The sequence below is a fragment of the Thermobia domestica genome, chromosome 12 (assembly GCF_964235325.1).
Source record: "Thermobia domestica chromosome 12, izTheDome1.hap1.1, whole genome shotgun sequence".
Classification (NCBI taxonomy): Eukaryota; Metazoa; Arthropoda; class Insecta; order Zygentoma; family Lepismatidae; genus Thermobia; species Thermobia domestica.
Window position 1 is genome coordinate 153,021,005 of NC_137465.1, and position 20,301 is coordinate 153,041,305.

A 20,301-nucleotide genomic window follows, 5' to 3' on the forward strand; every position below is an offset into this window, starting at 1 on the left:
TCATTTGTGAAATGTCTTACAGTATCAAAGCTTTTGCACTGTGGTACTTTCTTCTCATCAACAGCCCACTGTACGTATTTCTTTACGTTCGGTAATATTTTCATCGCCCGGGAAGCAACGTCTGAATTTTCTGTCCATCTAATGCTGCAAAATTTTTTCAGAAACACAGAAGACCCTGTGCATCTTATGTAATCTGCACGACGAGCTGGAACGTCTTTGAATAAATTATAAGACGCCCTTAGGAATTCTTCTAATTTCCAACTTGTTGCTTGCATGGCAGCTTTAGAAGCACAATTCATAGTATGCAGCCCACAACTTCCAATATCAAGAAGAATTGGATCTGAAGGTGAACTTGCAAGATCTTTCTGCAGGTCACTTAAAAATTTGAAGTTAACATGTGGACCATCCATCGAAACTTGAACAATTTTCTTGAGGTCCAAACCTACGACACCATTCTTGAAACTAACTTGAATGTCTGCTGACGCTGAATGTCCGAGGAACACTGAATTTAAATATCTTGCTGACACTTGGTTTCTTTCATTATCCCAAAACCGAATCGTAAGGTCCATTTGCTGCTTTTGCGAGACTTTGTTAAGGCTTTCATCAAACAAAATAACATAATGCTTGCAAGCTTCTATTTCTTTGAGAAGATAACCTTTAAAAAGTCGTCCAAGACCATGAACGATAGTATAAGCTAACTTGGTACGTTGTAATTGTATCTTACTACAAATTTCGCTATCAGGGAACATGAGCTTGAAATTTGTTGCCAGTCGGGAAGCAGATCGGAATGACAAGTGTTCCATTACTGCCTGCAAACACCACAGAACTTCAGCTTTAGTTACTGACTCAGACACTAGAAACGACTTCATAACATTAGCATGTTTACTTTTAATAGATTCTTCGGAAGCCACCAGCATCTCTTTACTTACAACCAGTTCTTCAGCGGGACAAGAAGGACCTGGATTCTGACCACTACATTCCACTGCATTCTTTTGCTGACAAAAAGTTGTTATCGGCCGAGTTACTAGAGAGTTCTTCACAGCTGCAGTGTGTTTTTTGCCTTCCATGTGGCTAATAATAGCCCGTTTCCCCATGTTGCTGAGGCTAAAAGTATTTCTGCAAATCTTACAGAATGCAGCATTCCTGTTGTCCTTCACAGCAGAAAGCCACAATGAGAAATTTGGGTTGGAGAGCCAGTCGTTCGAAAAAGTAGCTTTTTTGGACATGATTGAGACGCAAACTGAGATGAAAAATAATAATAATATGAATATGAGTGTACAATCATTCACATCAGAAATTAATATATATAACAACATCAATAACATAAGTACACTGTCTATTGTTTCTCATTGCTCAACGTTGTTACTGAATTTGGTATACCGAAAAAGTTAGTTAGATTAATAAGATGTGTTTAAGCGAAACCCAAAGCAAAGTCCGCGTAGGAAAATACTTGTCCGCAAGATTTCACGTTGAGAATGGCCTGAAGCAAGGAGACGCTTTGTTGTCATTATTATTCAACTTTGTCCTGGAGTATGCTATAAGGAAATTAAAGGATAGCAACCAGGGCCTAGAGCTAAAAGGTGTTCACCAGGTTATGGCATACGTCTATTATGTAAATCTGATAGGGGAAGATAAAGGAACAATAGAACGAAATGCAGAGATTTATTAAATGCTTGCAGGGAAATGGGGTTAGAAGTAAACGCAGATAAAACTAAATACATGAAAGTTCGCCGGAATCGTGATAATGCAAATTGCAAATGCGTCAAGATTTGGTACCCGTAGCCCCTTTAGCTTGTAGTCTGAATATTTTGGGTACAGATAGACAGACAGACACGCGCATTAAATATATAGATGAGGCTTGTTTTGCAAAAGTTATTTTGAAACTGGGAATTAATTAACAACTTATATTTTTAATTCCACGCATGCTATTATATGTTATTACTGTTAGAAAGAGTAAATACTACAAGCTTATGCTGCGACATTTAAAGAAATACTTTTGCAGCTTCCCGAAACATGTTCGTTGCCATTAGGTACAATTTTCACTTTCTTGGAATACATCAAAACTCAACAATACTTAGAATCACTCCCCACTTCAGTTATGTAAAATAATTCTAAAACCTAGAATTATGTTGAATTCACTAAATTTAATTGTATATACAAAATTGTACCCCTAAACCAGTGGCGTATGCTGGGATTGTGACTTGGGCTATCACTAGACCTAGCAGATCCAGACAATAAGGCTAGTTGATTAAATGTTAACTTCACTAACAGTGCAGTCTTTTCTGTAGTTGTTTTATTACACATTTCGAAGAATTAGCACTAGCAACTGTCTAGTTCACTTAAGATATGGGCTTCAGTGATAGCTTTGATAGCCCACAATATACGCTACTGCCCTAAACTCGTATATTACACTGCAAAACAATGCCGCGTCTTTGACGTGGGAGACCCGGGTTCGATTCCTGGCGGGAGCTCATGTGGTTCATATTCCACGTTAATCAGTAGGTCCATGTCTCATATAGCCTCACTGCTGAACGGAATGTTAAACTAAAAAAAAAATCAAATTAAAATATCCCTTACTAGTAGAAAGAAGAAAAGACATTTTAGGAACTGTCGATTTTTGTGCAATTAAAGAATAACTTGTGAAGAGTGTTTCTTCCAGACATGTTTTTTGGGGAGCACTGCCCCCTGAAGCTCTGAGAGTTCCCCCCGAAGGAAACCAAAATAACAGTCTATCATATAATAATAAACAGAATATTACCTGCAGTGCCCCTCTGGAATACTAAGGGTGCCCCAGGAACATTGTTTCTGAAAGAAACACTCCTTGTGAAGGATTTTTTTTTTTTTTTTTTTTTTTTTTTTTTTTTTTTTGCGAAATTTTATCTCAATTAGTTCCAAAGCGGCTGACTAACATATCGAGCCCTTGTAAGAAGAAATGAAAGTACACTCGAATTGTGGCGTGCTAATAGGTTAATTTTTGAGCCATTTTTCGTGGCAATTAAAACGCAATTCTTGTAGCTTTCTTAACTGCACGGGAAGACAACAAATACGTACTCACGGAGCGGCAAATATTTTTTGGCACCATTTTTATTCTATGAACCGTTAATATATACAAAAACTTTACATTAATGGGTCATTTCAAAAAAGTGGGGGCAACTGCCCCCTCACCCCCCTAACGCCGCCCATGAATCAGACATCCGTTATTCTCTTTACATATTTAGAAGCGAATAATTTATATAGGACGAATCAACATTTACGCAATGTTACAATCAATATGCATGCTTATTTCCTCAGACCAAAACAAATCTGTACCAGAATTTAGGATCGGAAAATCGAATGTAACGGAAACTCAAATACGAATACGAACAATGCGCCAAAAGGTCGATAAACGGCTCAAAATTACAGAAAATAAATCCAACCCATCATAGAAATGTCGTTTTACATAATATTTACAAATCATTGACATTGGAAAAATTCATAAAAATTATCAGTGTATATTTTATCACTCCTACGGGTGGTTACGCGCATTAACGAAAACTGACACGTTAATCATACACCACGACAGGAACCTTGGGCAACTCAGGGACACGAACTCCTAAATCCCAGTAAAATTATTGTTTTTAATTATTCTTTTGTGATTCCAGGCTCCCGGGCATTTGTCCCCTATTCCCCCTCCCCTGTCGCCGGCCCTGCAAACCATTATTAAACACAAATCATGTGAGTTATACGGCAAAGAAGTCCATGTGTTAAGAAAAAGAATTACTCGAAAGCATGGTATTTTGATCCAGGCCCATAGCTAGGAAATGGCCAACGGAGGTGGAGCCCGCACCCTGTGACAATCCTCAACTCCCTTAACTGAAATTTTCATTTCTTTTTTAAACAAATATATGTTTAAAAAAATAAGTAGTCAATAATTCTTAAAGTTATTTTCTTGGAAAAACACCATTACAGAATTTACATAAAATCGGTTTAAAATTGCAAAATTCAAATCAAGAAACTGTTCTACTCATTATCTGCTTATTTCGTTAATTTGCAATCAAATAATTCTCCGGATTTAACAACAAATATACAATACCTTCACCAGCTGTGCTTATTAGCAACCTCTGTCATATTGCACTACAAGGTTATGCTATCGTTCTTTGACGTCACAAATGAATGTCACAAAAATACAGCAGACAAAGAACTCGTTTCTGATTGGTTATTAATTTCGGCATTTCTTTGATCTAACAACATATATTGTTGGCAAGCAATAATTCCATTGTTGAAAACAGTAAATTGAAACTTTCAGTTAAATATTATTTTATAATGTAAAATGAATTAAAATACAACCATATTGAATTAGAAATGAGTAGTTATGTGCAGATATACTGAATTTAGACCGAAATCGATTAAAATAAAGATATTTTATATTTGAAATTAGGCCTATTATACTGACGTACAGGCCTTTACAAATTGTTAGTATACTTTTATTTCATAGTGTTGTTTTAAAACTCTTATACAGCTCACACACGAGTGATAAGCTGGTTTTTCTTATTGTTCATTCACAGAATGAGCAAAGATCATCCCACATGCAGTGTTGAATTCAGGGGTGCCCCGGGGGACATTTCCCCCGGAGATATAAAATCCCTCCCCCGGAAGACACGAGAAAATTTAAAAGATATTAATAATGGTATGATTTTCTCCAACATATCCATCCAGCATTATCCCCCCGGAGAAAAGTTTCTAAATTCAACACTGCTCACGCGGGTTTTTCGCAGACCGTCAACTTGGCGGTGCAAAACGGGGGGAGGGGGGCGCCGAAGCGTAAAATCGCATTTTTTTTCTTTATGAAATTTTCACGAATTTTTTGCGACCTTACTTTTCAAGGTATCATATTGAAATTTTGCATACGTATTTTGTGGACCTTTGACTATTTTTCATGGAAATATGAAATTTCCATGCTACGAACCCGTCACCACTAGCTCAGCATATATTTCACTATGTTGTAATTGAACAGTACTATGCATCAGTCACGAACAAAGGCGTCCACAGAAAATTTCGCAGGGAGGGTGAAGAATACAAGCTTCCTTAATAAGTATAAACTTTTAATTTGAAAGCATAACTTTCTATTATAGAAATTATTATTAACCTATGCAATTTTCCAGAGTGGTCGACTGACCCTTCGAACCCCTCTGTGGACGCCCATGGTCATAAATATCGTGAGGAATTATGTATTTTATTAATACCCAACCCCCTTGCACGTAACTAAAAGATACCGTCTTTAATGGTCACACAGGCCTACATGAAAGAATAGTTAGGCCTATCTACATCCTTATTGCAAACAGTGTATCACAAAAATTCAGTAGGCACACCTCTATGGCTCTATAAAGTTACGTGTTTTCATTACTAATAATTCAAAGTACTCACAAAGCTGAACACAAACAAAAAATAAATAAAAAATAAATAAATAAATAAAAATAGATAAATTTATAATTTCGCTGTTGTTACAAGCCACACGACGTATGATCCCCCTCTCACACGCAAACATAAAACAGCACAATCGTGATTCGTATGTATTCTGAAATAACTCTTAATGCTTCATATATTTTTTAACTGCATATGCATCTATCTTTACTTACCTCCTTAATCCTCAACCTCTTAAATCCAGCTGTCGGATCATAAGGTCCAAAATACACGCGTAGCACGTTTAAATACCACACAATTTCACACAAGCACACATTGATGCGGCGTAGCTAACGTATATATATATATACAGGGGCGGATCCAGGATATGATCAAGGGAGGGGCTAAACCATATTTTGCCGTTTTATCCAGTGTAAAGCAGGATCGAAGCCCATTTTATCCAGTGTATACCTGAGCGTCAAGGGGGGCTATAGCCCCCCTTGGATCAGCCACTGTATATATATATATATATATATATATATACTGAACCGGATAGTTAGCGCGTGTGCGTACGATGCACGTAGTCCCGGGTTCGATTTCCTGTGGACACTCAAAAGTTTTGGTGTTGGCCCAGAGAGTATGGAGCTACCTGTATTAAGAAGTAGCGAACTTCGGTCTAGAAAGCCGGCATTAACAACTTTAGGTAAGCCCGGGTCCCAAAGGTTTTGTTTGCCAGCAGTGGCGTGCGATGGATATGCAACCGGGGAACAGGTCGACATAGATAGGAAATATTGTGTAACAAAACAACGGAACTGAAGTAAATGAGCACTAATAAAATGTGCTTTTAAGAAATCAGAAAATTTTGTTTGTAGCTGATTTTTTTAAAGAACAGTAGTACATGCAGTAGCGGAATTGGGTGTAAAAACTAGGGGGGGAGGGGAATGCCATTACTTCAAATTGGTGGTCAAAAGGTCAAATATCTGTAAAAAGCATAGCCAATTAATCGTGTGTCGCAAAAAGTACTGCCGCCACTGAGTACAAATGCATGTGGAATCCACACAGTTTTTGATTCCACATAGAAATACACGCATTAACCAAAATTCCACACATTTTGTGGAATTCGACACACATTCGGAACTCTTCCGGCAGAAATACTCAACTACCGTTCAGCCTTTATATTAATCACGTGGCTACCAAAACGGGATGCAGGGGCGCAGCCCCGAGCGAATTCTGGAAATCGAGCAGCCATCAAACAAAACAAGTGTGTTAATTACAAAATGGTCCCGATTTCGCTCCAGCTCAATTCATGGGCAGCACTAAATGACAAAAGAATATGAAGAAAGTATGCGCAGCCCAAACCAGCAGAGCTAGATAAACGAAACCTGGAACGAAGGAGAGATCTGGGGGCGAAGCCCCTAGCGACCAAAACTATTTTGTACATAAGTAAACCGGCTAAATGACTAGGAATACAGCAGAACGTAAATTTTCCCCCGAGTAAAAATTCCCGGTTTTTCATCAAAATTTCCTGACTTTTCCAGAATTAAAAATTTCCCTGACTTTTCCCGATTTTCCAGGTGAGTGGCCACCCTGAATATATATATATATATCGGGTGTTCTAAAAATGGCGCCCACGGACCACAGAACACTATTCTATATGTCAAAACAAAGAGAAAATATATACTTTCCGGGTCGTCCCCTGGAGACGCGAATTGCACTACGTGGCAACGTCGCAGATAAAGAACCATAGAGTAGGTCTACCAATCAATCAAATAATTACTTCGATTCTTGCCAGATGACAGTTAAAGTCGATAGACGTCGACACCAGCACCACTTATTAGCGTAACACTTAATATAACTACTTGATGGATTCGTATAGCAATGCTAATGGTTCCAAAATTAATCTGCGACGTTGCCACATAGTGAAATTTTGATTCCCCGTAGCGGCTGAAGGAGGCCCTGGAGGGTGTTTCATCATATAACATTTTCGCTTTACAGAGTCAGTCCTTAAAGTAGTAGGACTGATCTTTTTCTTTCCTTTTTACAGACTGACGGCGGTTACTCCACCTATTGTTGGTTGAGGTGGGTCTAAGGAAAGACAGGAAGCAGCGCCAGTCGGCTGCCAGCCACAGCAGGGTAAAGATCGCTCGTCATCGTAACCCCTGTGAGTGACCCTCGTCACGCTGCGTCATGGCCAATCTTTTGGAACAGCGTTACGCCATCAAATTTTGTGTGAAGCTCGGTAAAACTCGGAAAGAGACTCATGAAATGATCAAGACGGCGTACGGTGATAACGCCATTGGAAGATCGAGTGTGTTTGAGTGGCACAAGCTGTTTAGGGAGGGGAGAGAAGAAGTTGAAGACGCTGCACGGTCAGGACGACCTTCGAGCTCCAAAACGGAGGAAAATGTTGCAAGAGTGAAGAATTTACTGGACAGTGAACGAAGATTAACTGTTCGCATCATTGCCGATGAACCTGGCATTGCTAAAACCCAAGTTCACGAAATCGTGCAGGAACGATTGCAAATGAGGAAAATTTGTGCAAAGTTGGTGCCGCGAGTGCTGACAGGCGAGCAAAAGGACGTTCGCAAACGGATCTGCCAGGACCTTCTCGAAGAAGTGAGTGAAAATCCAAACTTGTTAGACAATGTGGTGACTAGGGACGAGACGTGGACGTTTGATTATGACCCTGCGACCAAACGTCAAAACGCGGAATGGCACACCCGAAATTCCCCACGTCCCCAGGCCCCAAAAAGGCGCGCATGACGAAATCAAAAGTGAAAAGCATGCTCATTTGCTTTTTCGATTCACAAGGAGTGATCCACAGGGAATTTGTTCCACACGAACAGACTGTTAATGCAGTTTTTTATCTCCAGGTCCTGGAACGGCTGAGGAAACGCATCGTCCGCGTCCGCCCAGCCATCGCCAACTCCTGGCGACTGCATCATGACAATGCGCCGAGGCACACAGCCCTCCGAGTGGTGGCGTATCTGGCCCAACATAACATTGCAACCTTGCCTCAGCCACCCTACAGTCCCGACCTCGCCCCACCAGACTTTTTCCTCTTCCCCCACCTCAAAACCACCCTGTGTAACCCACCCAAGTTTCATAATAAAATGAAAAAATTTGTAAAGGAAAATTTGTGAAATGAAACTCCGGCTTACTGTTAAGTTGGTTATTTCTCTCGGAGTTGGAAGCACTGCATAACCTTCGGTGGTTTGCGCGAGTCGTGTCGTTCGGGATGACGTCACGTTGCAACCGAGGTTCTTGCTCTAACACGGGAGCTCTTCGCAGTGTATAAAATTGAGGTGTGTGTGTTGGTCCTTTGAATGAACAATGGGTCTTTAAAATATCTTTCCGTATATTGCATAGTTAGATTAACTTCTTTTGAAAACTATAACAGATCCTGACTATGGTTATTATTCAGAAGATATCATTATTACTCAGTATATTTGGAAGCATTTATTTCTAATAATATTGCGGAAGAAAAAGAAAAGAAAAGTAAAAATAATTAACCGACCTGTTAATGTAAATGTTTTTGAGTAGGCAGATTTATGCCAGAAGTTAAAACATGTTGATTCTTGTTTTCTTTGATAAACTAGTTTAAAGTTACTAGTCAGGAAGTTGAATATATTGCAATTACGGAAATATTCAGGCTTGTGGAGACATTAAATGAATGATATATGTCTTAGTTCAGTTTAAAAGAGAAAAAAGAAAAGGAATCAATAGAATTACAGTTGAGCTGTTGCTCGTAATTCATGCATATTGACCCATATTTAAGGAATCCTTTCCTCCCACATTTTCATTCTAATGAAAGCCACTTGGCAGTAACTTTGAGTTCCATACATTTTGATGAAATTATTGTATAGGTTCGTAAGTTCTATATTTGGAATTACTATTGGTTATAATATTTATTTCAGAAACATTTTGTTACTGGAAAAAAAATCCTTTTTGGAAAAATAATTTTGCTTGCTAACAGAGATTTCTATTAATGCTATTATTACTTGTTACAAATTGTTAAAAGTTTTCTATATTTACATATATATATATCACGTTTCGGATTTGTTATAATAAAATTTTTCATTTGTTAGAAAACTTTTTACATTTTCAAGTAGTTGTAGAAATCAGAGTTGGCGTGGGTCAATGAAAACTTGACCCACGACCCACTGACCCACCACCCAGCGTGACCCACGACCCACTGACCCACCACCCAGCGTGACCCACTCTGACCCACCACCCACTGTGACCCACCACCCACGGTGACCCACTCTGACCCACCACCCACCGTGACCCACCATGACCCACCACCCACGGTGACCCACTCTGACCCACCACCCACCGTGACCCACCACCCACCATGAACCACTATCATCCACTGTGACCTACTCTGACTCACCAAAATCCATCGTCATTAACTCTGAACACGATCCACGGCCTATTCTTTACTGACCAAAGAGTTTACACTTGTAATAAAACAAGACTGTGAAATTGTCACTAATCGGAGTTTGAATTTCTAGTCAATCGCTCAAGCACCACTCTGCTACACTAACGGTGGATCTGACCTTTACGATATAAAATGGTAAAGTGTTTGTCAGTGAGGAAATTGAAACAGTTCGAGGTGGGGGGAAATTAGTGTGAGCCTAAAATATACTTGTACTAAGAGAGTATTCTTGCAAGTGTTAATTTCTGAACGCATTCCACAAGAAACTTCTATTCGCAGGAAAATACCCCTGTACAATATGAAAAAGGTTATAGTTTCTCAGTTCACAGTATTTTACTCACAAAACACTTGAAAAATCATGACCCACTGTGACCCACCACCCACCGTGACCCACTGCGACCCCCACCCACCGTGACCCACTGCGACCCACCGACTCAGTATGATCTACCGATCCTCTCTGCTCACTGCATTGTAGAGAATATCTTCTGAAGACTGGTAAATTTGTCTCCGTTTTACTTTCAAGACCTTCCTTTCCCTTTCTTTTCCACTTGTTTCTGTCTACTTACCTGAGGTGATTATATCTAACCAAGTGAAAAGAAAACCGGGCACTTTTGGATATTGATATTTTTAATAGTAATTATAGCAACAGGACTTACACTACAACTTGGCTTTCGAGACCTGTGGGTTTTTAGAGCTACTACTGGAAAAAATACATTTTTGAATCACTGTAATATATAAATTATTTATAAAAAAATTAAATGTAACTATGTGTGCCTGATCATCACGGTCAAATTGCAAAGTCAAATGAAATTACTTTTGGTATGTAGTTAGGCCTTAATCCAAATTGGGATGTTATATTGCTTTTATTATAATGCATAATGTCCTAAGGAGGAAGTGAGGATCCGAATTTTTGCGAAAAAAAAATGAGTATCTCGCAAGCCGTTAAACTTACGGAGTTGAAATTCAGTGTATTAACTCCTTATTGAAAATAAACAGAATGTGTTCTAGGATTTTTTAAAATTCTCCTTTATGTGTGTGGGGGGAGGCACTTTCTATATATGGAAACTTGGCAGTGAGTTGGTTTGTAAAAAGAATCGAAAACGATCGATGTTATTTCAGAAAAAAAATCAGAAACAAAAAATACAGTGCTTGGCTTCATATATCCATTGCTTTCTGCTGTAATAATTGCTGAAGCTTATGTTTATTGTATGGAGCGCTCACAGCACAGGGCAATCAACCCATAAAGTTGTGAGAAAAATAGGCATAAAATTTGTACTGTGAGCTTAATTACACGGAAATTTGAAGTTTGGATTGTACCGATAATTGTATGGAAAATTTTACACCTTGTTTTTTCCTTTACGTTGGTCTACTTACTTTGATTTGGAACTTTGAAATTTCATCCTTTTTTCCACTGAAAAGTATTGATAATTCAACAAGGAAATAATTATACTATGATAATTTAATTGAAATTCATCGTAATTTGGCACATGCCAAACGGCAGTGTGGTAATTGAAGTTGAAGAAGGAGGGAAATTCCCATTCACCTCTGAATACTTTCCAGAAACCTCGTTCCCTTTCGCTTTCTAGACGGGGGAGGGAAGTTCGTAATGGTATCAAACCTTCATGTGAAATTACAAAAATTAAATTTATAAACAAATAAGAAATCATCAGTTTATCAGGCTTTAATTGATAATTTATTCACAAGATTCCCTATCAAAGGTGTGGTAGATGAAGTTTTTGTTCTACATGGGTCGACACTGCCAACTGACATGGTCGATATGGAAAAGATGTTGTATGGTGATGGAGAGATGATACTTCTTGCTGAGTATTTCAAAACTGACCGAGAAAAATCGTTATCAGACTTATGTCTAACTAGTAGATTGTCGATGAGAAGTTGCAGAAATCGGGTAGATGTATTATCAATTTCCACGACAGAGTGCGAACGGGGATTTCCCCTTATGAATTACAGATGACTGATATTAGAAATAGATTAAGTGCTCAAACATTGTCTAACTTGTTGTTCATCAATGTTAATGGCCCACCGCTAGACAAGCTCAAAGTAGACGAGCTAGTTATTTCTTGGCTGAAGGATGGACATCATTCCACTGCGGATGATTTACCACCAAAAAGTTACTAACAGGAAATAAATCCGATTTCAGATTTGTTTTAAGGTGGAAAATTACGAGTTACGGAAAATGTGTACTTGTATTACTAATGGCTTATTTGTGTTATTAACTTTGTACCTACTTTTTAATAACTCTCTTCTTTGCTTTAGGTAAACTACTTTGAATAAATATTCATAATAATTGCAATTATGCATTCGGTGGGTCGCAGTGGGTCACGGTGGGTGGTGGGTCACACTGGGTCATGGTGGGTGGTGGGTTGCAGTGGGTCACGGTGGGTGGTGGGTCGCAGTGGGTCACATGCTGTTGACCCACGACCCACTCAGAAAACTTGACCCACTGACCCACTGACCCATTCCAACTCTGGTAGAAATTCTCCTGATTATCTTAGTAGTGATACTTTGCATACAGTATAAGCCTTTTCCAGTATTGAACCTCGCACTCCTCGTCGTCATTATTCTCAGCCGTGGGGGAGTGGAATTCTCCTTTCTCTCTCCTTTTAAAATTCTTATATTCTAAAGGGGGAAGTGGGGTGACGTCCGTTCTCGCAGGACTCTGGGTAGTGGGGGCTATTTAAAGGTTATATATGTGTCGTTCATCCGTTACACCTGACAGGGCATCATCACGGCTCGGTGGAAGCATTACAACAGGCCGTGACGAGGCAGCTGAACAGCATTCCAGTTTCCGCCTTCCAGGACGCGTATGAAAACTGGAAATCCCGCTGGCAGCGGTGTGTGGATGTAGGAGGATCATATTTCGAAGAATATTAAGCGTAAGTCTTATTTCTGTCAATATCTTATTTTTAATTGACTCAGTCCTACTACTTTAAGGACTGACCCTGTATTTTGACCTGTAGAATAGTGTTCTGTAATCCGTGAGCGCCATTTTTAGAACACCCGATATATAAATCCAAATTCAGCACCGTAACTTCATTGAGGGGGAATGATTGATATTAAAAAAAATTTTTAAAAATGATCGATATTGGTGTCGAATCTATAGTTTTTGGAGTCGCTGAGATGAATAGTGACACTTCCGATGTCGTTTAAATCCAAATTTAGTGCCATAACTTGGGGCTGCGCAGAGGGGAGATATATAAGAATGATCGAAAATGGCCGATATTAGTGTCGAATACATAGTTTTCGGGAACGCTGAGATGAACAGTGATACTTCCAATGTTGTTTAAATCCAAATTCAGTTCGCATCAGTACTCCTAAAGGGGGAGAGTGACATGTAAAAGTAATTGAAAATGACTTGATACTAGTATCGAATTCATAGTTTTTGGGGTCCCAGTTCATTGGTAACAGGATTGATGCCCTTTATGTCCAAAATTAAACGTATTCTCCCCGTGCGAAGAACGGGTATTTTCCTAGTATTTAATAATAATGAACGGAAGTTTCACATGTTAAATTGTTTAATATATTTCTCGCTACTCAAATTTACATTTGTGCGGTGTATATGGATGTGTAAATAAATCATCTCTTTTTCTAAGTTATTCGAAAAATATGCAAATAATAAAGAGGGATTTTTACCAGAAATCAGAAAACTAAAAAGTAAAATTAAAACCTGTTGCTTTAAGTACTTTTCCTGCTAGCGAAATACATTGTATATACGCTACAGACACGTTACAGTAAATAAGATTAACATCAGGCGAAGAAATAGTTTTTAAATAATATTTTCCAGTTTTTGCCGATATTTCCGAAGGATTTTTAATGAGTTCAAAATTAGCAGAAATTTTACACAGCACAAGTAAGATAGATCCTCCATAAAATATATAAATTTGTTTTTAACACACCAGTATTGACTAAAATGATTCTGGCCCCATCATTTTAACACTTCCCTGCCATAAAGTGGGAACTTCATAAGATTGCTTAAGATAATTTAAATGTGTTTATCTTAATTAATTTTATTTTACTATCTTTTGTTGCCATAATTCCATTTTATCACGGTGCTAACTTTAAAGGAGTACTGCACATACTCGCATGTTTGTTGACACAAATTTTCTCTATTCTAATACACGAAATACAAGCACTCAATGATCTTAAGTGTAAACTAGTAAAAATAAAATATTTTTCATTTTAAAAGCATAATGTAGTAAAATATTCGAAAATTTCAATTTTTCCTAAATTTTCCGTTTTCTTTCAAGCTCCGGAGAACAACGGTAAAAAAAACTGTTTTTTAACCAAAATTTCCGGTTTTTTTAAGGCCTTCACAACACTGTTCATGAGACAATCAAAGGAAGAATTCACCAAGGAGGAGTTGCAAGGTGTTATGCACTTCTTCTTCCTGCAACAGAAGTCGCTGAGAGACATCCATGCTAGACACATTGGGTGTACATTGCCCTTTATATGATGGCACTGTGAACAAATGGTGAGGTGGTAAGTACAAATTTATGTAGCCTATTTTTTGTCTTACTTTCAGGGGAATAAAATTTAAAAAAAGAAAATAACTTCTGTAAATATATATATATTCAAAACGTCAGCTGAGTTGAAGCCACATACACCTAAATGTGAGCGACATTTTAAGAGATAATCCCTTTTACAACTACAGAGGTTCATTTCTTTAAGCATTATTACAATTACCTGAATTTTATTTTTTGTTGGTAAATGTGATCAAGCCAAGCTTCACAAAGTATTCTCAGAACCATTCCAGTTACTGTTTCCTGTACTCGGATTTTCAAATGAGTAACTGCTGACAACACTGGACGAAGAATTTTATCTACAATAATAAAACATTGGAAGTATTATTTAAAACTATCTAGAAATGGAAAATTCTACATTACGTTAAAATCTGATTATTTTAATGTTAGACTAAAATGATAATACAAACAGTGTAAAGGAAAAGAAAAAGTCATATAGTAAGAACAGTATTAAAATATGATGTGATAAATACCATATTGCTCAAAGCATACCAGTATAAGATGTCTGATAAAATTCCAAAATGAAATTTCGTTACTTTTTCGTGACCGTTTCTTTACCAAACAATAAAATTTCATAACATTCTCAAAAGAAAATTTGGGTGCGAATTAGCCCGAATTTTCATGCATGCGATAGAAGCATGCTTTACTTGCGATTTGGTAGCGTCTAAAGGCGGTCATAAACATTTTTGGTGGTGAATTTTGACGTTTTATAGATCAAAATTTCCCAGTCTGTACTTATATTTGTACAGATAAAAAAAGAAATCGTGAACCAAAAGCCAAATTTCGTGACTTTTTCTCGACTTTCTTGACCGTTTTCTGATTTTGGGACTTTCGTAACTGATACACACCCTGTAGTATTATCGTATACATATACACACAAGGTTGATAAATGTACATACTTTCAAAATATAAAATAATCAATGCTAAAAAACACGGGAAATCTGTACTCTTTTGTTCCTTTTTCACTATCTTCAAGTAACGAGATACAAAATGCAGACTTAATGTGTCTACGAATATTTCTAATGACGGGTTATAAATTGCACGCAATAATGTGATACACGAAATTAATATTTTGAAAAAAAAAATATATATATAGCTGTTTGGGCTTGTTCTTTACATGTCATAATGAAAATTAGCTAAATTTAAATTTTCGGAATGAATAAATTGGTTAGTCGTAAATGATCCTCCAACAATTAGCAAATATGACCAGAAAATGTTCCAGTCTCGAAAATTATTCGAATGTACAAATTAGAATAACAAAAATATACATGTCGTTCATTTCGAAATTCTTTCGTCTTTTGATTAGGGGAGTATTCTCAAACTAAGGTTTCTGGGGAGCATAACAGATCATTGAATAGTCGTAGCGTATAGAATAAAGATGGTGATAATAATGACAGCATTTCCATCTGAAAGCGAACCCACGATAAAATGAATCAAAGGCACATCAAGTACGGTAGTACACTAATGACATGAGAATTTGACTTCAAAATTTACAAGATGGAAGCATCAGCTTAAAAGAAAATAATAATAACAACAGAAAATTTATTATTACCTGTTCGATGTCATTTCTAAACGATTCATAAACAAAATCACGAACAACTAAAGTACGCTGATTTGCTGCTAAGTTACTGACGCAAAATAGTACATTACTAGAAGTATAATTTTACAATAAAACAACACAGAAAACTGAAACACTACGGTAAGACACAACATCATTATAGAAATTAAGTAATAATACTGCAAAATGTATATAATAAAATAATAGTACTACTGCGTGTAAGCACTTGTGATGATTGTTTCTTGTAGTTCACGTCAATTACTTGTAGTGTGGTGAATATGTTCTGCTTTTAAGTTGGGAAGATGGCTTACTCCTCGTTCCACGGGTACGGTGGTGAAATAAAGACAAGGAAGGTCTTTACATACCAATGAAAGGTACTTAACTATAATCATTGGTTGCTCATGAAATTTTACAAAACAAAGAATAACTTTATTTTAGACAGCACTGTCATAGTGTTCTTAAGAACTGCGCATCATGTAGTCTGAAAGGATGAGCACCAACATGAATTGTGGTGTTTGGCTGTTCAAAGAGCGAACTCGCTAACGTAGTAGTTATAGCAACGACACAGTGTGCTGAAAACATAGGTACAATTACCAAGTCAGACCCATACTCATTCATTCTGAATTTTCGTACAGTGCTAATTTCCATACACTGTATGAAAAAAAAAAAAAAATGCTGAAAGCACTTATATATTATTATTATTTTCAGATGTGTCTGTGCACATAAATAGGGTTAACTAAAGCTAATGAAGTGAATATTGTATTCTATTTACTGTGATTAAATTATATAATATTTATTCTGTATATATATGTATGTATGTATATATATATATATATATATATATATATATATATATATATATATATATATATATATATATATATATATATCTTTATGTATATTTGTATGTTCCAGTATAATTGGAACACCAGAAGCAATTTTAATCAAATTTGATAGACATATTACTTACAGTCGTGCAAACAGTAAGAACTGCGGGGGTGAGTCTTCCCTTGCATACATAGGAGGAGTGGAAGAGGTTGATAAAAAATTATCGAAAACGACCGATGTTACGGCCGAAACCATAGTTTTTGGAGACGCTGAGATGAATAGTGACATTCCAGATGCTGTCTAAGTCCAAGTTCAGCCCCCATTAGAATGCCTGGGGAGGGAGGAGAATTATGGACTGTAAAAATAATCGAAAACGACCGATATTAGTGTCGACTCTATAGTTTTCGAGGTTCTTACTGTGGCAGAGCCCGTATTTTATTTATTAGAATTTTATTTTAACGATCAACTTCATTTATTTTGATATTGGGCTTTATGAAATATATTAAATTATGTGGGGAAGGAAAACATTTGTTAGAATTGAGGTTAATGCAAGTTGGTAGAATTGCATTATTTTGTTGTCAGCAGATAAAGTAAACAAAATGAATAATTGGTAGTCTGCGAATGCAGGAAGGAAATTTATGAAATGCGTTAGCTATAACATTTATAACATTCTGTAAAAATCATGAATTGCAGTTGTAACATGTTTGTGAACATCCAACACATTCACGGATATGTGGAAATTGCCTAGAATCGGGAAATCAGAGCGTGTCGAATGTTGCAGTTTTTGTTCTTGACACGAGGAAAGAATTTGTTTTCCGAATGAAAGGAGGTCACACGTGCCTGACAGCAGACGACGCCGCAGAATTCCGGGAGTGGATTTTCGAACAAAACCAAGGGACAGGAGGTGATTGGAGAAGTGTTACGGCTTTGATTAGGAGAAGTGTTAAGGTCTTTGAATAGAAGTCATACGGCTTGGATCGAGGTTCCAAGTTATTGGAGAGAAAAGTTCTACGTTTGTCTCCGAAGTAGTTTGAGTTCATCGCCATAAAGAGTGAATGAGATTCACTGTAAGAATTCAATCGCACCATCGGTGATCCGATCTTATAACGACTAACAGCCAACGTTAGTTCGTCCAGAGCATTGGTTGGAGAGGCCAGATCCAATGCAAATCATCTAGGGACCAGCAACGCCTGTCAGTAACGGTATCAACCTGGCGATACCGAAGTCAACGTAACAACCCCGGAGGTCAACAGAGAACGTCGTCAGAAAACAACAGTAAAGGTATGTGTTACTCCAATTCAGGGTACAAATGCTCAATGCTCGAAACGCACTACTCGTCTGGCAAAGATTCTAAATATCCGTCATTACTCACAACATTTACACTAGCTACACTCTTTTAATAAGAAACACAGTTGTTGTTGAATAATTGAATTGATGTGTTATCATTACGACTTAATCCCCAATAGTTATGTGCTTACTGTGAAACCTCTCGCTTACGAAACAGATACTTGCCCACTCATTCTAGATGGTGAGTGGAAGATGATCTGCTCAATTCAACTTTCGCATCCCCAAAATCAGGCACGAATTGAGCAGGTTGTCATTACGTTGATTGGTGATAGGTCTAATGTACCTTAAGTCCAACTTTAGCCCCAGTGGAGATAAGATCCTCTAGCACACCTAGAGGAAGTTGAAGTGTATGACATAAAAATGACCGAAAACGACCGATATTCGAGTCGAATCCATAGTTTTCGAAGTTCTAAGTTGATTAGTGACAATTCTGATACCCTCGAAATATAGCTTCAGCCCCCTATCATACCTAAGGGAGTGGAAGGAGGTGACATATAAAAATGATCGAAAACGACCGATATTAGCGCCGGAACAATAGTTTTTAGAGTCGCTGAGATGAATAGTGACATTCGGGATGCCGTTTAAGTACAAGCCTCCATTAGCGCCCTGTAAGAGAGTTAATTGTGGTATTTAAAAATAATCGAAAATGGCCGCGACCTGCGCAGATCGCCGGTTTATCATATCCAAATTTGTACGTGGAACAAGAACACACATATTCATGAACGAACATAACAATGAAAATATAAACCTAAAACACACGAAACAAAACTCGTAGCGTCGCCTTGTTGGTGGTTAATTGAACAGAAGTATAAGCCACTGAGCCGGTTGTGATTTCATTGCTGTCAACACGACAAATTTTAGTGGTAGAACCATATCGTTAAGTCGTAAATGCACATCGTGGTCGAAATTTACAAATGTCACTCGCATATTTTGTAAGTGTTTCGGATAATTTGGCGTTTTGTCATATAATGGATCCCTTATAGGTATGATTCGGAACAATGGAAGTTTTCTAAAATTCGATATGTCTCGCCTAATTCGGGACAAGTGGCAACCCTACCCTACTAGAAGATAAGATGCTTTGGCTGACTCCCAAATGGACAAGTAGCGCGTGCCATTGGGTCCGGGAAATTGACATGCGTATGTGGTACCTCAGCACGAAGTTTGAAAGCTGAGGAAAACAGGGCCAGGAAATAGCAACTCCCTTTTGGATTTCCAGAAATTCCCGGATTTAGGTTGGTCCCAGCAGCCTGTAGTCACACCATGGGATTCGATACCTTAGTGTGTCAGTGAGGCAGGCACGCATCGGAGCGTCTAATGGCATTGAAAATAGCTACTTTGTAGATTAAATGAAGCACAAAAGGAGACTTCGTAGACAAACTTGCCTTTGATAAGGAACTTCACAAATCAACTTTCAGTCATAAGTTAGAAAATGTAACATTTTTTAATAGTGATTTACCCCTACCAAGATGCCGGTTAAGACCAAAAATAAAAAATATATTTATCTACTTTCCAATCTTCCCAAATGATTAAAGTCATTTTTAATTTTCGAACATATATAAAGAAAGCTGAGGGACAACTCAGTTGTAGTCTTCAACAGAACAAAGCTTTTATTTCTGGTCCTGGATGGGGATTGGCTTTTTTTCAAAGATTCAATAACATCATTATGATTTGACATCTCAGGAATATTATATATAATCCTGTATGTAACATCATATATAACAAAACCATTGCTCTTCGATAAATTTTACTATTTTTCAGACTGTGCATTAGTGATTTACTACCAAGACGCCGCTTAAATTCAGAAATAAAAAAATATATTTATCTACCTTCCAATCTTCACAAATGATCCAAGGCATTTATTTTGAACATATATAAAGACAACAGCTGTAAAGACTTCCAACAGAACAAAGCTTTTATTTATCTCTGGTTCTGGATGGAGATTGGCTTTTTTTTTTCAAAGATGCAATAACATCATTATGATTTGACATCTCAGAAGCATTATATATAATATACATATTTAAAAAAAAAAAAAAAAAAAAAAAAAAAAAAAAAAAAAAAACCTTTGTGCTTGAATAAATTTCAGTTCTTCTTTGACTGTGCATTAAAAAACGATGTAATTAGAGCATTTCTCTTCTTTTCAACACTTTTCTGAAGAGCTTGAATGTTCTTGTACTCTTTGCGTTTCTCTTCTTTCAATGACATGACACCTTCCA

At 37.4% G+C, this 20,301-nt stretch overlaps 1 protein-coding gene across 2 annotated transcripts in view; it reads right to left on the bottom strand.

The window, feature by feature from the left end:
* The window catches only part of LOC145666741 (uncharacterized), a 156,418-nt gene that overhangs the window by 26,198 nt on the left and 109,919 nt on the right, over positions 1 to 20,301 (bottom strand). For both annotated transcript variants that reach the window (XM_081734282.1, XM_081734280.1), the window contains exon 6: positions 14,519 to 14,654. In XM_081734282.1, coding sequence (XP_081590408.1) covers positions 14,519 to 14,654 — 136 coding nt within the window. The remainder of the gene's footprint in view (positions 1 to 14,518; positions 14,655 to 20,301) is intronic.